This window comes from Phalacrocorax carbo, chromosome 3 (assembly GCF_963921805.1).
Source record: "Phalacrocorax carbo chromosome 3, bPhaCar2.1, whole genome shotgun sequence".
NCBI lineage: Eukaryota > Metazoa > Chordata > Aves > Suliformes > Phalacrocoracidae > Phalacrocorax > Phalacrocorax carbo.
In genome coordinates, this window is record NC_087515.1 from 4,857,303 (window position 1) to 4,884,555 (window position 27,253).

The window sequence follows — 27,253 nt, forward strand, 5'->3', positions numbered from 1 at the left end:
ATTCGTGAGACAAGATTAGGGAGAAGCTGTTACCCCCCCTAAAAACACTGAGCAGCCTCAGGTCTCAGAGGAAGCGTGAGCAGGACAAGGCAGCGACCTGGATTGCCTAAGTCACTGCCTAGCAGCTCAGTCACTGGGTCACCTTCCCTGGAAAATCTGACTCGAGTTACACTGGTTTTCTCCCCCTTTTTGTGCACAGGGTGGGCCAAGATGAGCCTGAACTACTTAGATATTCCTCCAGGAAAAAAAAAAAGAGAGAGAGAACACAGAAGATATTAACAAGAGATTACCTGTTAGATATTTTACTTTAGCTCGTGCTCTTTCATCTGCATCAAAATACCACACTGTTATTGCGTACCTAGGGAAACGGATGGAAAAAAACACTCCTGAACTATGAAGAAAAAAAAACAAACAGTGAAGCACTTGACATAAAACACAACCTAAATGAGATGATACTTCTGCAGTCTGACAGAAGAAAGGTTTAATAAAACACAAAGCAAGCAGGTTTTTCTTCTATTAGTAGGTATTGCCTGGACGCTCATCGAAAGGGTGACACTGATGCACTGAGTTTAGGTTTCTTTTTCCTGATGAGCTGCTATTACAGTTCTTGCCCAGAACTTGTCATATAGTCTCTGTCTGTATCACCCTGCCCTGTGACCTCGTCTTTTACTGTATTGGGTCAAGTCCATCACTGAGTCACGGTGCACAAACCTCTTTTTTTGGACATTTGCCATAAGGGAAAGTTAACTGCCCCTTCTTACACAGCTCCTCTGGTTTTCCACTGCCTGTAGAGGATTTAAACATGAAATGCCAGCTATTGAGAAAAGACTTTAAGGAGCTTTAGTAAATGGCATTTCACCCTCTGACTGCTCAGCGCACAGAGGGGGAAGGGAGAGCAGTACAGCCTCCAGAAAGGCTGCAAGCAGACACCCCGATGGCAGTTTCAAGTTACTTCTTGCAAAAGGTACTTGTGTTATCTCACAGCTCCAGTAAACGTTCAGTGCTGGGGCCATGCAAACGTGTTGTGACATGGGCAACAGGAAGCCTGGATCAATGACTCCAGCGATTCACCTATTAACGCTATCTGGAAATGCCGCTCAAGACATGGGGCCAGTGAATTCAGGTGCCTTTAGCATCATCCACTGCCCTACACTGAGGGACAAAGGAGATATCAAGTTCCCCCTGTGACTCAGACTGGGAGCAAACTCTTCTAATACTCCAAAGAAAGAAAAGATTTGTGTATCAATGGTCGCTTCTGCCCCACAGCCCTCTCCCAATTCCCAAAGGAGAATGTGGTGGCTTAGCCTGAAAATTACTATTTTCTAACAAATCCCCCCCAACAAGAGGGGACATAAAACTGAAGTACCCAGTCAGTCTTCCACTAACACAGTAAGGTGCTAGGGACAAAGGGAAGGGAAGTGTAAACCAGATACAGAGAAATAATGAAGACAACACCCCTTGACTCTGGCGGGGTCTGCTTATGGCTCTGTGTGCTCCCAGCCAGTTCTGCCAAGTGCATGCTCAGAAACGTCTCGTGTTTCCAGTCCTCCCTCCTACCCACCCAAGAGGATGTTTTCTCCAAAATAAGAGATCAGGCATCACTACAAGGTCAGCAGCACAGCAGAAGCCTAATCAATCAGTAGGATCAAAAACCCTTCTCGTCACAGTGCAGCTGGTGCAGTACATTGAAAGACCTGGAATCAGGTCATAATTCATCATGTCACTCATTTCCCATTAAGATTTGTTCATTTCTTGATAAAAGAGGCATCATGCAATATACAGGGACTCCACTAGTCCTACCTTGTAGCAAATGCTGGCTGTACTTCATGAGGGTTGCGGCGATCAGACCAGAAGAATAGCAGTCTATCAAATTTGGGTTCAATATCAGCGAATTGGGCTTTACCTTCTGGAAATATCCGAAGGATGCCTCCACTTACCTACAAATTAAATATTTAAAACCAGTGCTTGAAAACAAAGTTTTCTTGTATTTAAAAGTACTGAATATCGCATTTGAAAATATTTCAGATGCTTGGAACTAAAATAAACGTTTTACACTGTTTTCACTGAGTAATTTCAGAACGGTTGCAAATATAAAACCTCCATTCATGTTTAAATAGAAAGCTGTGGGTTTAGATTGGTTCTAATTTAGCTGCATTACCTACTCATAAAAAATGGACAAGACTGACTGATATTGCACAAGCGGCTAAAAATATGCCAAATACAGATGAGAAACATTATATTTCACATCTGAGTTTCACCCTTTCCCATTACAGAGACTGTTTCATTTAACAACAGCACAAGTTTATGTCACATTTCTGTAATTAAGATGAGGAAAGACTAGGAAACTTCAAACTAAAGCTTGAGCCTGTATTACTCCTCATGAATTTAGACCTCTTCCAGGCTTTGAAAGAGTTGGACCTACCTATGCATGCCTAGAAAACAGAACAGGTAGTTGGGGTTAATTATTTTTAAGTCACTAGGTGGGATCAATTATTTTTAAGTCACATTACCCTCACAGAATGGTGAGGGTTGGGAGGCACCTCTGGAGCTCACCCCGTCCCACCCCTGCTGGAGCAGGCACCCCCAGAGCAGGGGCACAGGGCCGCGTCCAGGCGGGGGGTGAATGTCTCCAGAGAAGGGACCCCACAGCCTCTCTGGGCAGCTTGTGCCCCTGCTCTGGCACCCGCACAGCAAAGGGGTTTGTCCTCATGTTCAGGGGGAGCTTCCCGTGTTCCAGCTTGTGCCCGTTGCCCCTTGGCCTGGCGTTGGGCACCACTGAAAAGAGCCCAGCCCCATCCCCCTGACACCCACCCTTCAGATATTTATAGGCATTGATGAGATCCCCCCTCAGCCTTCTCTTCTCCAGGCTGAACAGACCCAGGTCTCTCAGCCTTTCCTCACCAGGGAGATGCTCCAGCCCCTGATCCCCTTGGCAGCTCTGCCCTGGCCTTGCTCCAGCAGCTCCCTGCCCTTCTTGGACTGGGGGGCCCAGAACTGGACAAAGTACTCCAAATGAGTTCTCGACTCCTTCCTACTGATGGTATCAGTGATATTAAAACTAACTATAGATAGCCACCACAGGCCTTCATGGGAAAGTCATAACAGTGCAAGTCCTAACAAGGTAAATCGATATAAACTACTGTTTTTAGTGGTGATCTAAATCAGCAAACAAGAAGCGACAATGCAGATCAATTTGTTCTCCTTAAGAAAGTCTGAGCTTCTTTCTTTGCTATCAAATACACTTGCCTTTATAGTAACTTGTAAGTTAAAATAGATTTTGCAGAAAACAGAATACCTTTTTTTATAAATTAAATATCTAGCTATTCACAGTTATTGTGAAAATGCCATTTGCTTGACTTCTACACTCTGGTATGCATTCATTCTTTTCCAGGAGTGAAACTTTAGTAAATCAACTAAAAGTGCCCCAAAGCTGCGTTTTAAGGTATTCAGTCCAACCAGTGCACTTACATACAAAGATACTATAATGGCAAAAAAGGCTAGTAATTTGTTTTCTAATTGAAGGATCACATTTGACATTTCAAAGAGCAAGTCAATCAGAAAGCTTCAAGTGCATCCACTTCTGACTCAGCTTTCTGATCTACCAGTTTTATGCGAGTATGTTATCAGTCTCATTGTTCCACCCAGCTCTTACAAGAAATGGACAGTACTCAAGAAGGAAAAGAAAAACTCTCAGCTGGAACCTGTGTTATCCATGTTATCCATATCTGGTGGCCCAATTCACAGAAACTGACTGCTTACGTGCTCTTCCACATGCTACTTCCTAAGTACGACAGCAGTGTCAGTAGTTTTATCCTTTTTTTTTTTCCATATACAACGAGAATAGACATCTCCATAGCTAACTGCACAGCAATCAAGGAATAAACAAAGCTATCTTTGCATTACTCTCATGCTTTCAATGCAGCCAGTTAGCTACATCCATTCTTCAAATCTACCTAATCCCACTGAATTGCTAGGAAAATCCGTAGTAAAAAGTGACTTTATCATAGTCACTAAATCTATGGAGAGTTTTTATCTATTCTACATCCTGTACCTACAATGATACAGAAAGTTGTGCTGCTTTGAACTACACTGACATAGCAATAATCATAACACTTGGCTTATCTGAAACTGCTCCCAAGCTAGGGCATCTTTCTTTTTATAGGCATAATCAATTAAGTAATCTAGTTGCACAAACAGTAAACACAAGATTTAACAGGAATATAAGGAGAAAGAAACTAAAAGCAATTATCTTTTAAATATTCTTTATTTACTCTTTGGGGGGGTTACTGCACAATGTACAGTAAATTGCATAATTATTTATGAAACCTGGATACTAGCGGATACTTGTACGTGTAATTAAGAAACATACATGAAAAACATGCAGCTTCCTTCAATCTATCAAGGAGGTCCTGCTGGCATCATTCAAACCTTGAAAAGAAATGCCTCATCTCTATCTGCTCTCAATAACAGCAGAATCAGGGGTGTAAAGGATATCCACAGTTAACATAATATAAGAACACAACTAAGGCACTGAAATAAGCACATGAACAACGACCTGTAGTAAAGGTACATTAGCAAGTCTATGTAAAAGAAAAAGTTATAGAAAGAAATTATGGCATACCTTGGCATCCCAGTCTTTATTAAGATAATATATACATGTAACACATCTTCCATCTCCATTTGGATTATCAACATGGCGCACGTATCCCGTTCCGTTGCCTGGATAACAAGCCACCATAGCCTAGAGTCAAAGAATCAAAGATGATAATTAATTTTATCTGTGTGTGTGGAAAAAGTCTACATTTTATCTATATTAATTCCTAAGTAATTCACACACAAGCAACAGAAAAAATTAAGTTTGAAGTAATGAGAAAATAATTTATCTTTCCAGTTAAAAGCTGGTTTTGAGCACAGATGTCTACAAAAAACACATGAAACACATTGAGAGGAATACCGTTAATTAAGGTATGGAAGGTGGAGCTGCTCCCATCTTGTGACTAATCCTTCAGGTTTCCCTCCCTTGAATGAAATATAAGGTAGGAAAAATGTCTTGTGTACAACTAAGCATGTGCTTCTCCTTGTGATAAAAATACTTGTTTTCCAGACTCAAGTTCACAGACAGCTATCTTTTAGTCTTAAAGTAGCATCAAACAGTTATTTTTAGGAGACGTTTTAGACAAGACGATTAGCCCATCTTACTCAGTCACTCCAAGCGCATTCTTGGACTTGTGTTTTGTCCTGTACATAGGAGGTCTTTGAACCTTTGTTGAAACAACCCTACATGTACAACAAAAACATCCTTTTTAGCCAAGAAGTGAGAAACTGAAAACAGACACCGAAGAGTAATCTGCAATGACCTTCCGACATCAAACGACTCCCAAAACAGTAGTGTATTTTACTTCCCATGCTGCCCTGAGCTCAGCTGACTTGAAAGACCCCCAGAAGGCGGTTTGGTTTCTGAGCCTTCAGGCACGCGGATGTGCGTGTGAAACAAACTGGCCATCTCGCTAACCGGCAGCCTGAGTAGCTCTCCGTTCACAGGGCCCGTTTGCTGGACAGCACATCCCCTATCTTTATGCATTTGCTGGAAATAGCCATCTGTTCAGGTTTTTGAAAGAGATCAGAACAAAGTTTTCCAGGCCAAGCCACCCACTACCACCACAGTACTCAGGCGCCTGCAGTGACAACATCCTATTTGCAAAAAGTCGTAACATGAATTTAGAAGAAAAGCAAAAAAGTCAGTTTCTACCAACAATCCAATCCACTACTAACCTCAGTGAAAGTCTGCTGTATAAAAAAAAAAACCTAAAAACTTTTAAATGCAATCATTCTTGCCTAGATTTAGTCTGGTTAAGTTAGAATTTGAAGTCAGACCTCTGGATTGCAAACTCTTTCATCTCTCTTACGTAAAATATCAGTTTTCCCAATAAAGCGTTAACTGTGACATGTAACCCATCACATTAAAAGTATTTCAAATCAACTGTTTCAGTGCATTTTTTGCTTTATACTGATAATTTAAACTCCCCCCCCCCTTTTTTTTACATGTTTAAAAAAAAAAGCTTTCACAGTTTGCATTACTTGCAAGAAACTGCTTTGAGCGGGCTGAAAAATAGTTTCAAGTTCTTGCAGTTCAATCAGTAAAGTATCTGTATATCACACGTAAGCAGAATGGATTTTATTATAGCAGCAAACATTTGAAACTATTTCCATACATACTCTACTAAGGGAAGAAGCAAATGTTTGGTAGCTCCTTCTAGGCAGAAATCAGAACATAGTACTTGCCAAATAGTAGCCCCGTGGTTATATTAAAAAAAAAAAAGACAACTAAAAATTACGCCAAACTTCTTTCACACGAGACAGAAATGACTACACTGCATGAAAAGTACTCAAAACTACAAAATTCAAATATACTTGTAATTTTGAGATTAGGCACTTGAGTTTCTCAATCCCTTTACTGCAATCGTAGTGTAGTCATCATTACAGGTCTCAGGTTATGTAAACATACTACATGTATCAGGTAACGTGACCTAACATTTGGCAAAGCCATTACTCATCGGTTTTGCTGTAGGAAGATAAACCCACAAAAATCAAAACAGCGAGTTAGAGATACCAAATAATGTAATAAGGGTTCTGTAATTTCCTTTCTTACGGAGAAAAAAGGAACGAAACAAAAGCGAAGCTGGGCTGGAAGAGGAAGATAATGGGTTTCCACTGAAAGCCAACCTTCTTGAAAAAAGTCCCATGTACCACGTAAACCCTATCAAGCTCTCACGGAGCATGAACGGCGCTGAAAGCAGATCCAGGTCCGATCCTGTAACAGCATTCCTAATAACAGGAAGGCTTTAATTTAAGGGACTTTCCTGATAAGTATCATGTAAATTAAACCCTGACATTAATTGTTGCTCAACGTCTGCGTGAAACAGCTACTAAAACTCATTCGGAATGAAGAAAACATTAACTGATTAGGTACAGCAATGTCAGCTCTCACTGAAATCAGGAGTACTCTGACATGAAAAGGTCTTCAGTCATGTAAATGCCCTAAATATCTGTCATTGCGCTTAAAAAACCTCGTGTTAAAACTTTAGGACAGTTCCCAGGTATCTCTGGCCAATACAGGGTTTTTCTTCAAGGGCACACTTGGTTGCCATCTGTTCCTCCAAAAGATAATTTTGCTGTTAGAGAAGCATAAATTTGCATCCTACTGCTGTAGTTTCCTTTATAAGGTATTGAAACGGTTACTTGTTCTCTTTGCTGAAGGGAAATGAAGACAGGAATCTCTAATATCAACGCTGCTGAAGAAAAAGAGGAGCAGCAGCACTTTTTGGAACGTCTGGGGAAACACCAGTTGTCATCAACTTCTCATACAGAGCAGCCGTATTGCTGAATATGCACATGTCAGAAGCATTTCATACAATCATTTGAGTCTAAAATACTGTCACTGTTTAAAAAAAGACCTTGTTTTTGACTTTAGAGCCTGAAACTTCTGCTATCATCAACTGCAAGAGACGACAAACAGTTTTGCTGTGATAACTTATCTAATATGTATTTGTTATAACAGCAAGAATGACTCAGCCTTTAGCAGCAAATTGGAAAGCAAACAAATTCGCAAATCAGCTGGTGTAGCATAATATACATTGTTTTTGCCAGTCAGTGTGACAATACCCTCTCCCCAATTGAACTACGATAAGGAAAGTCACAAAACTTAATTTACAGGACACGGGAAATACATTGCTTTGGGAAACAATACAAAGTGAGTTCGTGTCAAACTGTCATGTACTGCAAGATTACCCACATGGAAAGGACAAAAAAGTGACCCAGGTAAATAATGAAGTCACATGCTTTCGTTGTTGTTTTAAGATTTTACAGTATAAATAAGCAAGCAAATGCACGTATGCCAAGCAGAGAGAAAATTTTGGGCTTTCGGCTTTTTTTTTCCTTTTAAAGCACTGTTAATGGCAGTCAAGAAAGCCAGGCATTTAAGACCAGAATGTCCAAAATTCCTTAACATTTTAGACTATGAACAATACAGTTGTTGGCTCTCCAAAACAGAGAGCTACCTGTCTCATCAGTTCTCCCATAACAGTAATCAATTAATTCAACTCAAGGCATTACTTGCATTTTCTTAATAGGATGCTTCTTCAGCATTACAATTTTTAAGCATTCAGTAATCTTAATTTCTGCAAAGAATGTATTTAAGTCACACACTGGGTTTGTTCACCCACTGGATTCCTTCGCAAACACTTTTAATATTAACCTCGTTTAACCCAACAGCACTCTCTTAGGCTGAGCACTCATGCCTAGCACATGAGCGCTGTCCTAAGATACCCTCTGGAATTCATGAGTAATCGAGATAGCATGAAAGCGCCCTCACCACTCTGTGATCCGCCCAATTTGTGTCTATCAAGCTGAAGTACTCACGCACTTAAGAAGCTGCCGATCGCTCATTCACATACAGATGTTCTACTTGCAAATGTTTAACTCTGGATAATTAACTTTAGGCCATCAGCTCAAACGAACAGTTGTTAACAGAAGAACTAATTGAAACCACAGATTTTTTGCTAAGCATCAGCATCCTTAGAGTGTCAGCCATTACTCTAATTAACAATTAAATGCACAAAGGTAACATCAGAGGGAATAATCCGTAGCCCATTTGGTTTTGTTCCTATGTAAAGAGGCAGCAGCTAAGTCACTCAACCCTGGGAGGCACAGTACATCAAGCGCAGCTGAAAACCTGATTTCATTTGGGAGTAGCCTCAACCTCCTTTCACAGAGAATGACAGCCTCACCCACGTGTAAAGAAGGCAGACTTGCAGGTAAGCAGACTGAAGCTTTTTCCTCTGTCCTTTCCATTCCTCTCACAGCTGGATACCTGCAAGTTCAGGTATTGTTCCTTTAAAGAAAGGAAGCAATAATAGCAAACTCTTAGGAAAGAGGGGAAAATACCAGTTACATGACAACATAAAATTCCTTCAGGGGGAAAAAAAAACCACAAAATGAAGAGAGGATGTGTGTTCTGTCATATTAATTTATTAATGTGAAATAACTTTATTGTTTAGCTCAGATTAAAGAAAGCTGCATCAGTCAAGGAGATGTCACTTTTGCTGTTTGCTGAAGGAACTGCAAATCTCAGTGAGCAAAACAAGATGTCTGAACACAAGACCGATGACTTCCTACCAAAATTTATCAGATGCTCTCACAAAGGCTTCGCTGGAAATCCTTGGCATGGGTCACCTGACAGATTATTCAAAGAAAAAAAAAAAACCAACACAACAAAAAACCCCACACACCACTGGAATGAAGAACTGAAGGGAAAAAAAAAACCCTGACCTGTCCCTCTTTGGTCCATCTGCGATGTATTTCTGGTTCAAGAATTTGTTCCTGACAAACAACAGTCCTGAGGAAATACGTTTCAGCTGAAGCACACGTCACACTCAAGATTTTTCACACGGTGTTCAAAATAATCAAATTGAAGGAAAAGACGACTGTATTGGTACTACCTACCTTGTGTGAGCAGTGTCAAGATTACTGACAAACATGTTAATGTGGTACATACAACTTGGCTTGGATTCTTACCTCTTCTCCTGCAAATTCTCGACAAGCAGGGATAGAAACTTGCAACAGAAAGGAACTGTCAACAGGGAGAAACTTCTGTCAGCCTTATCCAAAACAGAGGAAGCTGAGAGGCGTAAAATAAGCTCTCTGGGACACAGCTAATCCAAGTATTTCTATACTAACTTTCATCTGAGTAAAACTTCATGCTGGTATCCTCCATGATCTAGTAAGCAAGGCTAGAGAACCAAGTTTTCACACAAGTCAACACTGAAACTGGGAAAGCTGGAGAAAAATATCAGCCCCTGCAAAGACTCCCTCGTTAAAAATCCATTCCTTGCAAACATCATCAATTGGAGAACCTGCAAGGGGAAAAAGTAAACTACTGCTTACAGGCTTAAAAATTAAACACAGTAGTTCACACATCCCAGAAGAGAATGGGAATCTGTAAATTTGAGTTAGAAGCTAAGTAAAGGAGAGACTGACACATTGCAGCACCTCTGAATCATTTATCTTCAAACCCTCTCTCCTAATACTAAGTCACCACTACAGCCATTCAATTTGTCTGTTAGCAAAGGTGTGTGAGCTATTAGCTTCTGTTGTGTTTTTCCCTGCAGAAACAGTAAACTACCTAACTGCAGATGGGAAAAAAAAAAAAGCAACAAAACCCAAACAACCCAGAAAACCTCAACTACTTCAAATACCAGCTGTTTAGGTCATCTTCTGGCAAGCACAGAGTAAGCTGCTCTTCTAGGAAAAAACAACTGAAGGCAAGGACAACAAGTGCAGGTCTCCCCTCTCCTGTGGCTGCTCAAGGTAGCAGCAGAAGTCTTAACGGTAAAGTAGGCTTGGCAAAGCTGCCAGCTCTTGAGCTGGCAAAGGGAAGGCAAACTGAACCGAGAACAGCGACGAAAAATAAACTTGGATAGGAAGGGAGAGAGGAAAGACTGACCACTGACATAGCTGCTTACACTGTTTATAGAACAGCACATGGTTACGTACATGTATATCTTCCACGAGCTTCTAGGGAGTTCAGAAACTAATTGCAACCTGACCTACCTCACTCCTACGCAGACCTTTCAATCCAATGGCCAATACAAGACTTCTAGTTGCTTTGGTAGAACCGCATTTCATAAGTGTACAAAATCAAGCAATATAACATACCATCAAAAGTTTGGCACAACAGATGAATGCTTTTACAGCGCTGCTTATTTCTAACTTGCCAATCAGACGTTGATTTCCCAGACTGAAGTTCAGAGAAAGCTTTGCCAACCTAACAGTTCAGCGGCGGGCTCTTCACCTTCCCTTCAAATTAAGTCACTGCTTTACTTCTGTCTTCAGCTTTACACAACGTTTACCTGCTTATGACATTCACTTCACACATCCTAGAAAACTGACACAAATCAGAAGGCGGAAACTTTCATGCTGGTTAGGGGCCGCGTTCAGCCCAGCACTCTAGGACCAGAAGATCCACAAGGGGTTTGGATCCAAACATCTTGAATGTAACCAGGGAGCCACTCAGCAAGCAGGCTCAGGTATTTTTCACTATAGCTACGTGAAGTTTGGTACTTCCCCTTTACTGTTCCAATTCTAATTGCGCTCAACAGCAAGATCAGACAAAGTTGATTTCCAAATGTCACTCCTTTCATTCACGCATGCGCATAGGCTCTAAGAAATGTTCATGAGCTCTTGAATCACTGAAGATATGTGCATACAAGTTTGCGTAATTCATCTGTTCTTCCAAATGGCACAGCAAAAACCCCGAACTGCAGTTGCTTAACTCTGATACTTAGGAAGTGACTGTGAATGTGGGATGTGCTCACACTTGGGTGAATACATCCAAGAAACAAAAAACCACTCACATAGGACAGAGGAGCTCCCACAAAACTATCAAGCAACAGCCATTGACCTGGGAGAGACGGTGCTGGTTCTTGCGACAGAGACAGAAGGCACACCCCCACACCGAGGCTTTGACAGAGCTCTGAGGAAAGCAGAGCAATCAGAGAAATGCATCTCAAAAGGTGAACCGATGAGTGACTGAAACCAGTGTTACAGACAGACATAACAGGAAGACCTAAAATACACTTCCTAACTCCCAGCTGAAGTCCTGCAGCCCCCATCACTACTAAACTGAGATAACAACATTTAAACATTAACGAGGTTCTCTCTGCTGAGCTTGTAAAGTTGCAAGTCTCAAATCTCCAAAGGCAAAGAGAAGATATCACTGAATCAGCTTACAAGCTTCAGGGGAAAAATAAAGATTGTATCCTCCTTAGTAGTTAACACAAACTGACATTTTCCAGGCTGCTAGCCAAGTTAGGTAAGATGCGCCTATTCTCAAAATTGTGTCAGTTTAACCAAAAGGTGCTGTTTTAAAACTGAATCAGTGAAATTGGTACAGACACCCTTGCAGTCCTTCAATCTTATGAAGGCCTAGCTTCCATTAACTTAAGCTAACAGCTTCTTAGGAAAATAAAACTGGTTTCAAATCTAATAAAAAGTATACAGGATATTAAAAAAAAGTAAAGTTTATCTAATGCATCTCTGAATATAAACGTCTTCAAGCCTAAACCACCTGCATTCCCTTAAAAAAAAAGATTTAATGTAAGCACATCCAAGCTATGTTAGTGCTTCAAAGCACTAATAGCTCCCCTAAAGTTCAACATGACACATTCTGATAGTTTTGATATCAAAATCTACTACAACCTTTAAAAAAAACAAAGAAATCCCCCAGGTATACCTAATCGAGGCTTCCCAAAGAACATAGATGAAAAGCACTGTCACCAGCGGCAGAAAGTTATCTCTTAAAAGCCTAGGAGCAAACACAACACTCGACTTTGCAGCTGAGAAGGGTTTAAAGCATACTTTGGTTTGTGTCTGCCTAAATCTGTCTGCATTATGATTAAATAAGTTCACCAGTACACTTCAGATTCAAACAACTGTTGAATAATGTAAAATGTGTTTGCAGAATTGGCTGGCCTCCATGGATGACTCCCCATTCCCTCCAACAGAAGCAGACTGGTGACTCAGTGTTTTGGCGCTGTACAAAAATTTGACAGAGAAGTAAGTCAATCAACACAAATTTTAAGAGTCTGTTTTTAATTCAACATCATAAATGTTTTGAAATAAACAATACAATTTAGAAAATAAATACTTTAAAACCTTTCCCCCGCCCCCAAGACAGGGCAGAACATTCTGCTCTCGCATGAGACTAGGCAACTTTCTGAGGATAGCTTTTTGACACAGGTGGTGAAGGGGCCAACAAGGCAAGATGTGCTGCTGGGCCTCACACTAACAAAAAAGGTCTGGTTGAGGATGTGAGGGTTGGTGGTAGCCTTGGCTGCAGTGACCATGAGTTGGTGGAGTTCAGGATCCTGCGTGGTAGAAATAGGGCAACAAGCAGGATTACAACCCTGGACTTCAGAAGAGCTAACTTCAGCCTCCTCAAAGACCTGCTTGGAGGAATCCCATGGGTTAGGGCTCTAGAAGGTAGGGGGATCCAAGAGAATGGGTCAATATTCAAGTACCACTTCCTCCAAACTCAAGATCAGTGCATCCCTGTGAGGAAGAACTCAAGCAAAGGAGCCAGGAAACTCGCACTGGTGAGCAAAGAACTTCTAGAAAAGCTCAAATGGAAGGAGGTTTACATGGAGAAAGGGACTGGCCACTTGGGAGGAATAGAGGAACATTGTCAGGGTATGCACAGATGCAATGAGGAAGGCCAAGGCCCAGTTGGAACTAAACCTGGCAAGAGAAGTCAAGGATAACAAGAAGGGCTTCTTCAAATACATCAGCAGTAAGAGAAAGACTGGGGAAACGGTAGGCCCGCTGCTGAACGAGGTGGGTGCCCTGGTGATGCAGGATACAGAGAAGGCAAAGTTACTGAATGCTTTCTTTGCTTCAGTCTTAAATGCTAAGGCTGGCCCTCAGGCATCCCAGCCCCCAGAGATGACAGAGAAAATCTGGAGAAAGGAAGACTTTCCCTTCGTTGAGGAGGATTGGGTTAGAGATCATTTAAGCAAACTGGATCCTCACAAATCCAAGGGCCCCAATGGGATGCACCCACGAGTGCAGAAGGAGCCGGTGGGTGCTGTCATTAAGCCACTCTCCATCATCTTTGAAAGGTCACGGAGGACAGGAGAGGTGCCTGAGGACTGGAGGGTAGCCAATGTCACTCTAGTCTTCAAAGAGGGCAAGAAGGAGGACCTGGGAAACTATAGCCAGCCAACCTCAACTCCATCACCAGAAAAGTGATGGAACAGTTCATTCTGGAGGTCATCTCCAGGCACGCAGAGGACCAAGAGACTGTATCATGCCTGACCAGCCTGATAGCCTTTCTATAATGGTGTGACTGGCTGGGTCAGTGAAGGGAGAGCAGCAGATGTTGTTTTCCTTGACTTCAGCAAGGCTTTTGATACTGTCTCCTATAAACATCCTCATAGGTAAGCTTAGGAAGTGTAGGTTAGATGGGCAAGTTGACCATGAGCCACCACTGTGCTCTTGTGGGCAAGAAGGCCAACAGTGTCCTGGGGTGCATAAAAGGGGTGTGATCAGCAGGGCGAGGGACGTTATCCTCCCCCTCTGCTCTGCCCCAGTGAGGTCATATCTGGAACACTGTGTCCTGTTCTGAGCTCCTGGTTCAAAAGAGACAGTGAACTACTGGTGAGAGTCCAGCGGAGAGCTGCCAAGATGATCAGGCGACTGGAGCATCTCCCGTATGAGGAGAGGCTGAGAGACCTGGGTTTGTTCAGCCTGGAGAAGCGAAGGCTGAGGGGGATATTACCAGTGCTTATAAATATCTAAAGGGTGAGTGTCAAGAGGATGGGGCCAGACTTTTTTCAGTGGTGCCCAACAGGCATAAACTAGAACTCAGTAAGTTCCACCTCAACATGAGGAAAAACCCCTTCCCTGTGCGGGTGCCAGAGCAGGGGCACAGGCTGCCCAGAGAGGCTGTGGGGTCCCTTCCCTGGAGATGTTGAAACCCCGCCTGGACGCGGCCCTGTGCCCCTGCTCTGGGGGTGCCTGCTCCAGCAGGGGGTTGGACAAGATGATCCCCAGAGGTCCCTTCCAACCCCCACCATTCTGTGATTCTGTGATAATCAGAAATCAACTTATTAGTTTCATCACTAACCATTCAGAAAGAGTGCAGAGAAGCAACATCTTTAAGAACTATAAATAACACTAAAACAAATTACAACAGTGCACTAAAATAGTAAGAAGTTAAGCCTTATTCAGCTACATCACTCAAAATACATTCTGACAGTAATTTGCGCACACCAGATTTCCAGAGCCAACCACATGACATCAGCAGGCACACTGCTGGATGACACATGAAAAAGCATGGTTACCTATTTTAAGATTATTACACATGCTCAGTGTATTTGTTTAGTTGTGAGAGATCTACTGGATAAGCTGAACTTATATTACCTTAAAAATAAAGCATGCACACTAGCCCAAACTTCAAAGCTGGAGACTTTTTATACTACTTAATACCAGGAGAGGCTGGGGAGGAAGGAACCGTATGGATTAAGGGTGGGCAAGGGGTTGTTGGTTTTTGCTTTTATTTTTAAACAAATCCTCACTGTGATATCTGTGAAAGTGAATGGCTGAGAGATTTGCCATTTAAAGAATATCACTCATCACCGCTACCATTCTCCCCACAAAACTATACCACAGTGAGAAGCCTGGTACTTCTTCCCTACAGAAGATAAGGAACTGTACATGATAGTTTTGTTAAATATTAGGATGTTTATGTATATCTGTGTTCATGTGTATTAAAAAAGGACTTAGTTATTTAATTTGTTGCTTAAAACTGTAATTTTGTTTCTGCTTTAAGGGGCAAAATAAACATATAACCGAATTTAGCTTCCAGGAAAGATATCTTTATATGAATTTGAACGTTGTGCAACTGCACGGTAATAGGATTACATGTTTAGGACTACGGTTAGCCAGATACTTGAAGGTACTTGTGTACTGTAAGTATCTTAAGTTTACTGCATCTACACGAACATTTACTGAAGTGTCCAAGTCAAGGTCTCAGCTACCACCTCTAGATTTTAACCACAGAAGGATTTACTGCCATTAACAGTATACTGAGGAAATTTATTTACAAGGGGACATGCATGATTCAGCATGCCCACATTATTCCAGACTTCACACCATACACTATAGCATTCAGTCCTACTATTCTAGTCCAGACAATTCTTTGAAATTATTTATAAATTAAAAAACCAAATAACTAGGCACTGAAACGCTAATAGACAAAGCGCTGCTTTAATTTATATTAACACTGCACAAAAGTCTAACTAAGGTTTAAAGCCAAATAGCAAGGAACAGCCTGTAATATGCTTTCAAGTCACCTACAATTTAAATCCAAGGAATGCTGACTATGCCCATGCTGCTTTTTATGGGCTTTCACACAAACTGTCTCCATCCAAGCCCTTCTTTCTTTATAAACCCACCATCACACTGTAATAGGGCCTGTCTCCCAGCTGGTATAAACAACACTTGGGGTTTTTTGGTTTTAACCAGATCACCCAGTGTATCCAGTTCAAACGTAAGCAGGCATTATACAAATCTACGGGTGTTCCAGCTGTGTCAGGCTCCCATCAGTGCTCAAGGAAAGCCTTGAGGAACAGCTGTGGCCACACAGAGTTAAGAGCTGACCATAAATGCCAGGAGTAGGACTGCTGACGTTGGCATGCAAGTAAGAAAAACGACTCCAAAACCCACCCCTTTGATGTATGTCCCAGCAGAGCCAGCCACGCTCTTTCAGGTTAAGAAGGCGTTCTGCCGTGACGGGGGAGGCTGCGCCGGCTGGGTGCAACTGCTGGAGGAGGGCAGCTCAGGAATGCGATGTATTTGCTCCAGGAGTACGTGGTGTGGCCCCACGAGCACGAGAAAGATCTGAATGTACCCAACACTGACTCCAGGCAGCAAGAAGCACCGGAGGAAACTGCCCATCCTCGCCTGCCCAATACAAAAGCCTCACTGTGTCCTTAAATGCCAGTTCAGCTGACTCTACGGCAAATTTAGGCTCTTGGAAGCGACAAGATGATCTTCAGGTTAGGACCTCCTGTAGAGAGCAGAGCTCCCTGGTGCTGCTTCAACAGGGTTTTCCCCACTCTCCCCACTGATCACAACCACTGATGCCCCATGAGACCAACATGATGGAAAAACACATCACCCTCATGCCTTGGAAGAAATAAAACATGCTGCATTACCAACTATCAATCGATTAAAAAGAACCCATCTGGTTTGTTTCAAGTCCATTTATACTTGGCATTAGAAAACTGCTATGAAAACAGCCAATCCAGGCCAAAAAGTTACCTACTTTCTTCCTTGCCACTATTTCAGTAATAAAAATAACATTTGCTATATTCAAACTATTCACCCTTCCTAAATGGCAAGTAGGCTTCTCCACTGATCGGCCCTTGTCTGTGAACAACAACTAAAATACCTGCTGATGCCATCTGTTAAGGCTCCTGCCAATCACCATTGCTATCACTGCAAGTCAGCAAGTATCATGGTTAGAAGTAGGATGCTAACCTCAACCTCCACTCTCAAAATCAGGTGGTGGTGGAACCCAAACTCCACACAAAGCAATGACATAAGAAGAAACGCTGTAAGTGTATGAAACCTGGTGTTGAGGGGAACAAGAAGAAAGCCCCTCTGAAATAACTTGTCACTGAGATCTTTTTCATCTTTCAAGACACTCAGAAGAGCACAGAACCAGGACCTCTCTCCCCAAATGCTCACACAGAAAGTTTGAAACCCTAACACTGGCTGAGTTCGCATGCAGCCAGTACCTACGCACTCTTAACCGTCTTAAAAGCAATGCTATTTAAAATAGGGAAGCACACTGTTCCACATCCCACCCAGAAGTCATGGATTTCAAGACAGGACATGCACACATCATTCTTTCATGTTTCTGCAGAAAGGTTTTCCCATCTGTCCCAAAAAGTCCAATCAGCAGGAACTTTTCTGGCAAACCAAGGGACAGTTAGAGCTTTAAAATCTGCTGTACTCACTGGGGAGAGATTGCAGGGATTAGCAACAGTACCCTAGATCAGAGTGTCATGTCGGACGATGAGGACTGTTGCATGGGACATATTTATGCAACCTACAGACAAGATCGGCAGAGCTTAAGTTTTATTGTTCCAAGCCTGTTCCCAGCTTTAAGTTGCGATGAAAAAAAAAATTAAAAAAAATTAAAAAATATATGCAAGCTATAATTGATGAAAAACTGTTTGCCTCAGTCTGCAAGCACCCTGAAACTACTCAGGGATATGAATTTATCATCTTCAGCAACAGCAGTGAAAACGACTGATAGATGATGTACAGTGAAACAAGAGGAAGACAAATTAAAAAGACACCAGAAGGAACAGCAGCACTGACAAAAGTCTGCATTACCTGAAGGGGGAAAATAATGCCGAGTACCATGCGAACTAAAGAACAAGTGGAACAACAATCAATTCTGCAGAACACTGGATTCCTGGTTTCTATACAAGAAAGCAACTTCCCCTTCAAGTCAGCAGGCGATCACTTCAGATTTCAGGGCTGGCAGAAGTGTATTTTTTCAGCCACAGGCCATATTTTAAAATGAAATTTCTACATCATTACTGAAAATAAACAACAGATCTTCTGAAACATGTATCTTATTGTACACTAAGAGTGGACAGTAGTTTCTGAATAGGAGACAGGATTTCAGGAAATCACCCACGGGCAGCCAACTGATTTACTAACTTCTGTTTCATGTAGTAGATGGCCCTGTACCTTTACACTAAAGATATTACAGATCCCAGAACTCACTTTGTATCCTCTCCAAGTCTTCACCTGATCTGAGACGTGCAACCAAAGAAGAGGAAAACCAATTTTGAAGCCACAGAAAGGATTAAGGGAAGAAGAGGAAGGAAGAGGAGGAGCGGGTAAGAGCTCATGGACGGCAGAGGCACTTGCCAAACACGGGCTGCAATAATGATGGGAGCAAGTTCCACAGCACAGGTTTTAATTGCGAATGCCCTGCTACTAACCCCATGAAATCAAGCTGCAAGAACTAACGACTGAAACACCCCATCAGGCCTCAGTTATAATTGCTTTTCTGTGTCCTCCTGTCCCTTAATCAACCGCACTACAAAACATCTCAGACATCAGAGGTTACTCTCAGCACACAGAATTGCAACTGAAAATAAGAAAGCCACCATTCCATGTACAGCACAGTACTATTGTGCTCACGTCCACCACTGCATGCAAAAGGCTGCTCACATAACCTGCCTCCCAGGTAAAATGGTCACATGGAGCAGCCTTGCAAAAAAGCTAACTAGAAACAAATGAGAAGTCAAGTCAAATTGCAGGTGCTGTAACAATAGATAACTGCAGTTTTCCTAACAAAATTCTTCCACTAGTTCCAAATGGAATTGACTTACTTCATGATTTAAACAATTACCTAGTTTTTGATGGGGGGTGGGTACACACAGAATTATCATATATTCATAGTTAGCTTACATTTAATTATAAATTCTTCAGTGGAAAGCACTAGTTTTGTATTACTTATCCACATGAACAGAAAGGGATTCAGGTCTATACAGGCAGTAACACATAACAATATTATCTGCTTACTTAAAAACTGTCTTCCTATTTGTGAATTTAGTTTTAAACAACAGAGCTTAGGATGCAGTCCAACACAGCCCAGGACACTCAAGAGGAGCCAGCAGCGTACCGTGGCAGCCAGGAAGGACAACAGCACCCCAGGCTGCATTACCAGGAACAGAGCCTGTAGACTGGGGGAGGTGAGGATCCCCCTCACCCAGCACTTGTTGGTCCCCAGCCTGTACCACTGTACGGGGTTCTTGAGGTGCAGGGCTTTGCATTTGCCCTTGCTGACCTTCCTAAGGCTGCTGTTGGCCCATGCCTCCAGCCTGCCTGTGTCTCTCTGAATGGCAGCTCTGCCCTCAAGCGTATCACCTGCACCCCCACTCTGGTAAACACACAAACCCTCAAGTGCCAGTAAAAAGACCGTAATATACTTTATTCCCAGGACCAATACAAGCAATGCTATGCAGCTATCAGCAAGACTACCGAAAGTTACTCCAGAAAGAAGAATTTTCTTACTGTAAAGAAAGAAGGAAGAATTTCCTTCCTTCCTGTAAAGTCAACCTCAATTAAGGGTTTCTAAGCCAAGATAACTCTTCCTTGCAAATGAAGGACAGCTGACAAAAAAGAAGTGTAAGGAGTTTTTCAAAGGGATAAACCTCAAAGGGACTCCATCTTCCTGTCACTGCCAGATTCTGTTCTTCACTGAACCCCTGAAGAATTCCTTCACTCCCTGTGGAAAACTGTACCCAAACTGGGGAGAAAAACAAAAGAAAAAAGAAAGAGAGAACAGTATTTTGGGAATTCTCCCTCATTCTAAGGCAGTTTCTCTCTGGGATTTTACTATAGAGCTATTATCAGCTGAACTGTAGAAGCTGAAGCCTCAGTGGTGAGGAAAGGTCATTTCTTACTAGCTTTGTCTTCCAGTGGATGTACCTTCAAAATAGCAGAATGTGTGTTTAGAAAAACTAGAAGGCACAGGATAAAGTAAAAATCAGAAGCAACACCTCTGCAACATCCATGTTGCTATATGAGAAGACATACTGAAAATAAAGGTAGCAGATCATATCTTCTTTTCTTGTCCAATAGAGGAATATTACTTTCCATGTTTGCAAGGCTCTTTATAAAGTTTAGAACTAAACAGGTAAAACTAATGGATGTTTATCTTATTAATACCTATCTAGCCTACAGTATCGTTTTGGCGTAGCCTTTGGCTCTTAAGAGAGACCACTCCCGTCTTCTATTTTTGCTGAGGAAAATGACAAAGTCAGGACTCCAGTCTAGGAACTCCTGTGTTGTTCTTGAGTCTGTGCCAGGTGTTAGGAGGCCTTCGGGACTCACTACATGTCATTTTCTCCAAACTATAATGGAGATTTAATAAAAATTTACTCAAGGCATTAATTTTGATGTAAAAATTAGACATTTTTAAGTATAAAAAATTTTAAGCGTGGATCTTAACTCCCGAGGCATTCCAAAGTACCGGAAAAGGCAAAGCAAATAGCAATAAAGTATTAAATTGCAATAGGACTTTCACTCAGCAACCTAACCTCCTTTCAGTGAAAAATTAGAATTACCAGCAGGATCCCCACAGGGCCTGTGTATTCTTCATATGTGACCTGGGAAGAGCGGGTGAGGAGCAGAGTGGCAATGTTTACACGCAACACGATAGATGTTGCGTAATCCATCCTAGCCCTGACCGCAGAAAGATGCGCAGAAGGCTAAAAGGAAACCAAGTGCTTGACAATAAAATGCAGGTGAAATTCAGTAAAGTAAGTGCAAAGGAATACTCCCTGGGAAAAAAATAAAAGTCTCCTTATACATAGTGACGTCTTCTAAACTGGATAGTATAACTTTAGAAAAAAACTGTAGTAAATACAGGCAGCTCTCCCAAGAACATCACCGCCGCACAGCAGCAGAGGCAGCTAAAGTGTCGTGAGTCACTAGACAGGGAAAGGCGACATAGAACACAGCCCTATGCCAGCATACACATTCATTATGTACTTGTACATTAATACTGTAATTCTGATTGCCTTTAAGAGGGATTAGCAGAACCAGAAAAGCAAAAGCTGCACAGAAGGGCAGCAGCAATGACCAGAAACATGGAACAGTACCCATCTGAGTAAATACTAAAGACACTACAATTCTTCAGTTTAGGAGGGAAAGACTGTCAGCTGAAAAATATATGGAAGAAAATGCCAGACTTCTAAAACCGTAAGAAGAAAAACTACTAGGAAGTGAGTTTTCACAATACAGAGTCCAGGAGACATTGAAATCACCAGGCAGCTGGTTTTAAACAAAAGGAAGTTCCTTTTCCATCTAATCAAACTGTGGGACTCATTGTGACAGGATGTTGCAGAGGCCAAAAGTACAAATGGCTTTTAAAACAAGATTACATAAATTAATGGTGAATATGTCCATCCATCCGTGCGTATTACAAGCAGTGGTCCAGATGCAACCTCTGGCTCAGAGTTCCTCAGTTGCCAGGAGGTGGACGGTATACAAAAATGTCAGTTTATATACATTTCAAAGCTTCATACACATACCAATTATTGATATTTACAACAAATATATAATGGTATGAACATAGATAGATGACAAATAGTTGTGCAAAACGGAGACATCCAATAGGGAGGAACTCCCATCCAGCAAACACGAGAAGGCAAATTGCTGGAGTCTGACACTAATTAGCCAGAGTGCAAAAACAGTGTGAGTTTTGAGCAGAGTGGGTCATCAGCATTTGAACAGTAATAATGGCTGGTTTATATGGTGTTTCACTGCATTTTAAAATTTTTTTTTACAGTAAGACTGAATACTTTTCAAAAACACACAGCTTTAACCTACAATTCAGGGATAGCCTAGCATCTAGTTCATACAGAAGGTCACTTCAGATGAGCACAACTCCATCTGGCTCCCATTTTCAACTAGATAGAGGGCATGGATGGTCAAACTGGCATCTCCCAGGAGGCACGCGGCTCTTATCTTTCAAACACAGTCCTTGCGGAGGATAGCCCATCAACAGGGTGCCTGCAACTGCTGAATACCTGGCAGAGAGCAGCAACTGCGGCAAACCTAGTCCTCTGCACCCCTGCTGGGGACACAGCCCGCCTCTCCTGGTACCTGCTCCTTCTCCTCTCCCCTTGTCGCAAAGGAACCCGCCGCTGTGCACCGAGGTCTCCAGGGGAGCACAGGCAGGAGGAAAGTGGGCAGGAGCATCAAGTATGTGTGGGGAATACAGACGGAAGAAGAATGGCTAGAAGCTAAAATAGGGGGTGAGGATTATAACTTAGAGCTGCAGGTTTTTGATTTATCCAACAGCCTGACAAATTATGAGCTCGACTCTTTCCTGTTCAGAAGTTCCCTCCTCACCCTTCTCTGATACTGTTTTTAAATGTTAAGTGGGTGGCATTTTTCTTAAGTAAAATAAAACTAAAGCGTACTGAAAATAATTTTGTCCATATGTTTGTTACAAATTTGCAACCTAGAGTAAATAAGGGAAATATTAAAGTAAAGCACTTTTTAGTAGTTTGTGGCTTTGAAACAATGTATTTCACTTTTCTGTCTGTCTAGCAGAGAAAGGATAGCTATCCCTAGTGCACTATGCTCTCTCACTATAGAAGTTGTCACATGACACTAAAATAATTTTGGAGAGAAAGTATGACACCCCTCCATAGATAGATAAATTATTTTCATTTCTTAAACTTTTGCTTAAATCAGTCTGTGAAGCATACACGTGTTAAATCAGCAAGCTGTCCGAGGACAGGAGGCCGAAATGGGCACATGCAGATATGAACTGTAAAACAGGCAACATGGGAGAAAAGAGCGAAGGGGCAGCAGCACCGACAGTAGTACAAGCGACCACCAGGATGACCAAAAGGGATTCAAGCCAGGAATACTTCAAACTGTTATTTTATTTACATAGCCAATCACAATGTTCATTTAAGATGCAAATGACCTCTAGTAGGAAGACAGACTTCTGGTCACTTCACTCAGAGATGCAATAAGCAGGACTTACCACTGACTGTGCCATTGCTGAAAAAAAACCCAAACCTATCTTAAAAGGCTGCAAAAACCAACTTGTTTTATAGCTCCTCCACTCTAAACTGCAGTATTTTTCTTCCACAGGAGGGCTGGGGTTGGCAGGCACCTCTGGAGATCATCTGCTCAGAGCTGGGTCACCCACAGCAGGTCGGGTGACCAGCAGTCAGGTTTCGAATATCCCCAAGTACGGACACTCTGCAAGCTCTCTGGCAACGTGCTTCTTTGTATGAACACCCTCACAGTGGAAAAAGCGTTTCTTACGTTTAAGCGGAATATCTCGCATTTCAGTGTGCCCATGGCCTCGTCACTGGACACCACTGAAAAGCCTGGCTCCCTCTTCTTCACTCCCCCCATCAGGAACCTCTACACACTGATACAGACCCCCCGCACCTTCTCCTCTTGAGTATAAACAGTCCCAGCTCTCTCAGTCTCTCCCCGTACAACCTGAAAAAGCAAACCCACTCCTATGAAGAGTGCTACTGACTGGCTGATGCTCTGTCATATAGGGGCTAAAGGAGACACAAATAAGGTTAAGCCAAACAGAGGTACAATTAAGCAACATCTATTTCACTGGGCATCATATAATATGCCAGCTGAAACTGAGTCGGTTTAAGATGCCCTTATCAACTGGTCACAGCTTCCTTTCTCACAGCAGCAAGGCTGCATGCCAGCTGCCTGAACAACAACACAGCAACTGCTGGAACTGGAAGGGCCCGATGCCTTCAGCCGAGCACAGACCACACGCTGTTTGAATACACCAGAAGCTGTTGAGGGAACTCGGCGTCCATGGCGAGGGTTAGCTGCTTGAACAGATGCTTCAACAAGACAGAGAGCAGAAACAAGATAGGTATGTTATTAACCAACTGCTATTTCCAAACTGCTTTGGAAACCTTTCACATTTTGCACCCCTGGGCTTTTTCACAGCGCAGATTACTTAAACGTATGAGAATTTCTGCCTCAAAATTAGTACAGACCAAGTTTTTGATCTATAGCGATTTCAATTCCACATTATCACAATAGTCAGGTTAGTCTATTGTAGCGTTTTGGTTTAAGTTGACTAGTAACTTCGGGACTGTTCTAACTATATAGTTGCAACCTTCTGAACTATGCAAGCAGGAAGATAACAGACCCTGGCACACCAGAAGGTCAGCAAGCCACAGTAACAGTATGCCCAGCAGAGAAACCTACAGCCTCTGCCACTTCACCAAGAATTTCAAGCTATCAACAGAACAAAGTGATGTGAATTGACAATACAAGCTCCTCCTGTGAGCAGATTTTAAATATCTTTAAATATAAGAAAAAAAAACTAAAACCAAAAACCACACCAAACCAAGCAAATACTTATAAACCCCTCGAGTCTTCAGCCAGTTTACTGCATTTTAAAATTTCTTACGGTCATCTGACAATCAACGCAAAAAATCCCCCACCCTGTTAGGACCACAAGGGAGAACAGCTTCCTGAACTCCCTCACTGTGTTCACCTTTGTATCATTTTCAACATAATACTTGTTTTTGGTGAAACAAGGGAAGGCAGTCTCAGGCTCTGCTCTCACAGCAGCACACTGGGGCCGCGTAGCAAGCAGCATCTCCGCAAAGCTGTACAACATTTGTACAGTCCAGAATGCCTTCATGGTCAAACTATGTGCTCTGAGCTGGTCTGACCCTAAATTGATGTGTAAAATTAATCCTCAGGCATAAAATAGTCTTTTTCGTTAGGCCCCATTAATTACCCTACAGGTACAGACTTCACCTCTTCGTTAGAGCACTATGTACACAGCATATTCATAACCACCCTACCTTCACACACAACGTCCATACAGACGTGCAGGCATGCACATTTCTACCCGATTCCTATTTATAACATTACATGCTAACACAAACACTCTTGAGTACTTTTAAGTTAAATACCAAAGAACAAGAAAGACTTCAAGTGTAAGCAGCTGTTACGTGCATAAAAGCATTGCTCTGTTTTTGACAGACGCTGCCCTGGAACAGCGAGTGAATTCGCTTTGGACCTGAAGCTTACGACTGCCATTTACCAGCTAATTCTGGCACAAGCCTGCACTGAAAATACGCTTGATCAGCTATCATCAACCGACAATCTTCAGAAACTGGAAGGAGTTTACAAGGGTTTAATGAGCACCAAATGACTTTTTCAAAAGGCCTCAAAGACCAGCATTAGTCCTTCTTTTGAAGGGTCCAAGTAGTAAGTCACGAATGTGGAAGACAAAAATGATATAATAAATAACAATTACTGCATTCAGTAGTAGCTGCAAAGTTGAATAACTTTACTGTTCTGTTCACTGAAAAATTGCTTTCAAAGTATTATTTCCTTAGTGTAGTTTAAAAAAACATGCCAATGATTAAAGATCTTGTATTGATATATTCCGAGTAAATTTATTTCCAAGAAACACTGGCACAGTCCTTGGATTGTCCACAGTCACTCCCTTACTCTAAAGTAACAAAATACAGCAGCACAAGCGACAGGGAGCCTCATCAGCATCCCATCGAAGAATTAACTAACCAACACGCAACAGTCCCAAACTCCGTTTTGAACAGAAAAACATACTGTCTTTGTACAAGAGCTCTCCAAGGAGCCTAAAGAAAACCTCTTTAGCTTCTGGATGGGCAAGGAGAAACTTTTGCTCTATATCGAGTACCCCTTTCCCTTTTATAAGGCAAGTTTCCTTTCTGCTGCAGCAGAAAGCCTTCATTTAAGCTACGGGTAGATATAGCTTACTAGCTTCAAGTATACTATGTACATACCTATAGGTATATACATAGACACTAGCACTCAGTACAGGACAACATGGCAGCAGCTAGGAAGACAGCATTTTGCAACCTTCCAATACCAACCCGGCCTGTTGAAGCCAAAAGCCGTCAGACATTAACCAGGATGGTCTAAACACCACATCGGAATTATAAACACCATGAATGCAGGTAAATATAATGAAAGAGAATAATATGCTGCCTATTTGTTTGCAGAAAATAGCTGGCAACCTGTTCAGAAATTAAGCATCACCTAGAAAAATGGAAAACATCTCTCAAACACCCAGTCAAGGTTACTGATACCACTAACCCACAGATCGGAGGAGAGCTGCTGTTCAGACAGTCCTATGACTTGGCAGGACATCATTTCCAAGGAATTTCAGTCCAAGAGGCCACTGGCAAGGGAAGACAGCTCTTCCTCTGGAGCTGTACCAGCTAGGATGAGAAGTATCCCACTTGATTTTTGGGCGGTATTGAATTTAGCCCATTCTGCGCAGGAGAGAGCGTAGCACATCAAAGCAACATGGTCCGAAAATCATTGATACCACTGACAGGAAAAAAAACTAATTACCCGCAGCATATTGAAATCACCAATGTGCACAAACCACAAGGCTACGGGTTCCTCATCTCCAGAACAGCAACAACTCAAAAACTAACTGCAGCTGCACAGTCAAAAATGACTGGAAAAAAGCAAGCAATAAGCCAACCCAGAATTTCACAGAGCTATCCTAATGCACCAGGGATCGGAGAGGGAACAGGACAAGAAAAGCGAGATGGTACTGAAATTGCCCATTTCAGACAGAGCCCCTGAAGCAGAGCGAGTGCTGCAGCCGCACAAGGGGATGCAGCTGAGCAGGGCCCTTCCTTAACAGCAGCAAACAGCAGCACAGTGTTCATCGCAGAGGATGCCAGTCTAGCTCCATCTTGAAACAGTGAAACCAAGAATTGCTTTGATGCTAATGAATTTCTAGAATAATGGATAGGGACAGCCAATAAGGATAAGAAATCTAGCAAGTACGTTGGTTTTGAAGCTTGGTGGGGGAAATCAGTTTTCATTTGGAGAAAAATACTTTCTTCCTTGTACACGTTACATGGGATCACATGGCGGGTAGACCAGCAACGCTTCTGTAAAAAACTGTCACAAGGAAGATCCTTGGATGACAGAAGAATGAATTTCTGATGGCAAGAATTGAGTCTCACACTGAACATGGAAGAACCAAGAAAAGAAAGGTTAAGAAAGAAAATAATACATAGCTAGCAAAGATTTCTTAAACTGCATTCAAATTTTCATGGGCAAATTTTGGGAT

At 42.1% G+C, this 27,253-nt stretch overlaps 1 protein-coding gene across 1 annotated transcript in view; it reads right to left on the reverse strand.

The window, feature by feature from the left end:
* EGLN1 (egl-9 family hypoxia inducible factor 1) overlaps nt 1–27,253 on the reverse strand; it is a 39,671-nt gene that overhangs the window by 4,555 nt on the left and 7,863 nt on the right. Inside the window, exons 2-4 of the mRNA XM_064445690.1 lie at nt 4,622–4,741; nt 1,801–1,937; nt 291–358 (exon numbers count right to left, since the gene is read on the reverse strand). Coding sequence (XP_064301760.1) covers nt 291–358; nt 1,801–1,937; nt 4,622–4,741 — 325 coding nt within the window. The remainder of the gene's footprint in view (nt 1–290; nt 359–1,800; nt 1,938–4,621; nt 4,742–27,253) is intronic.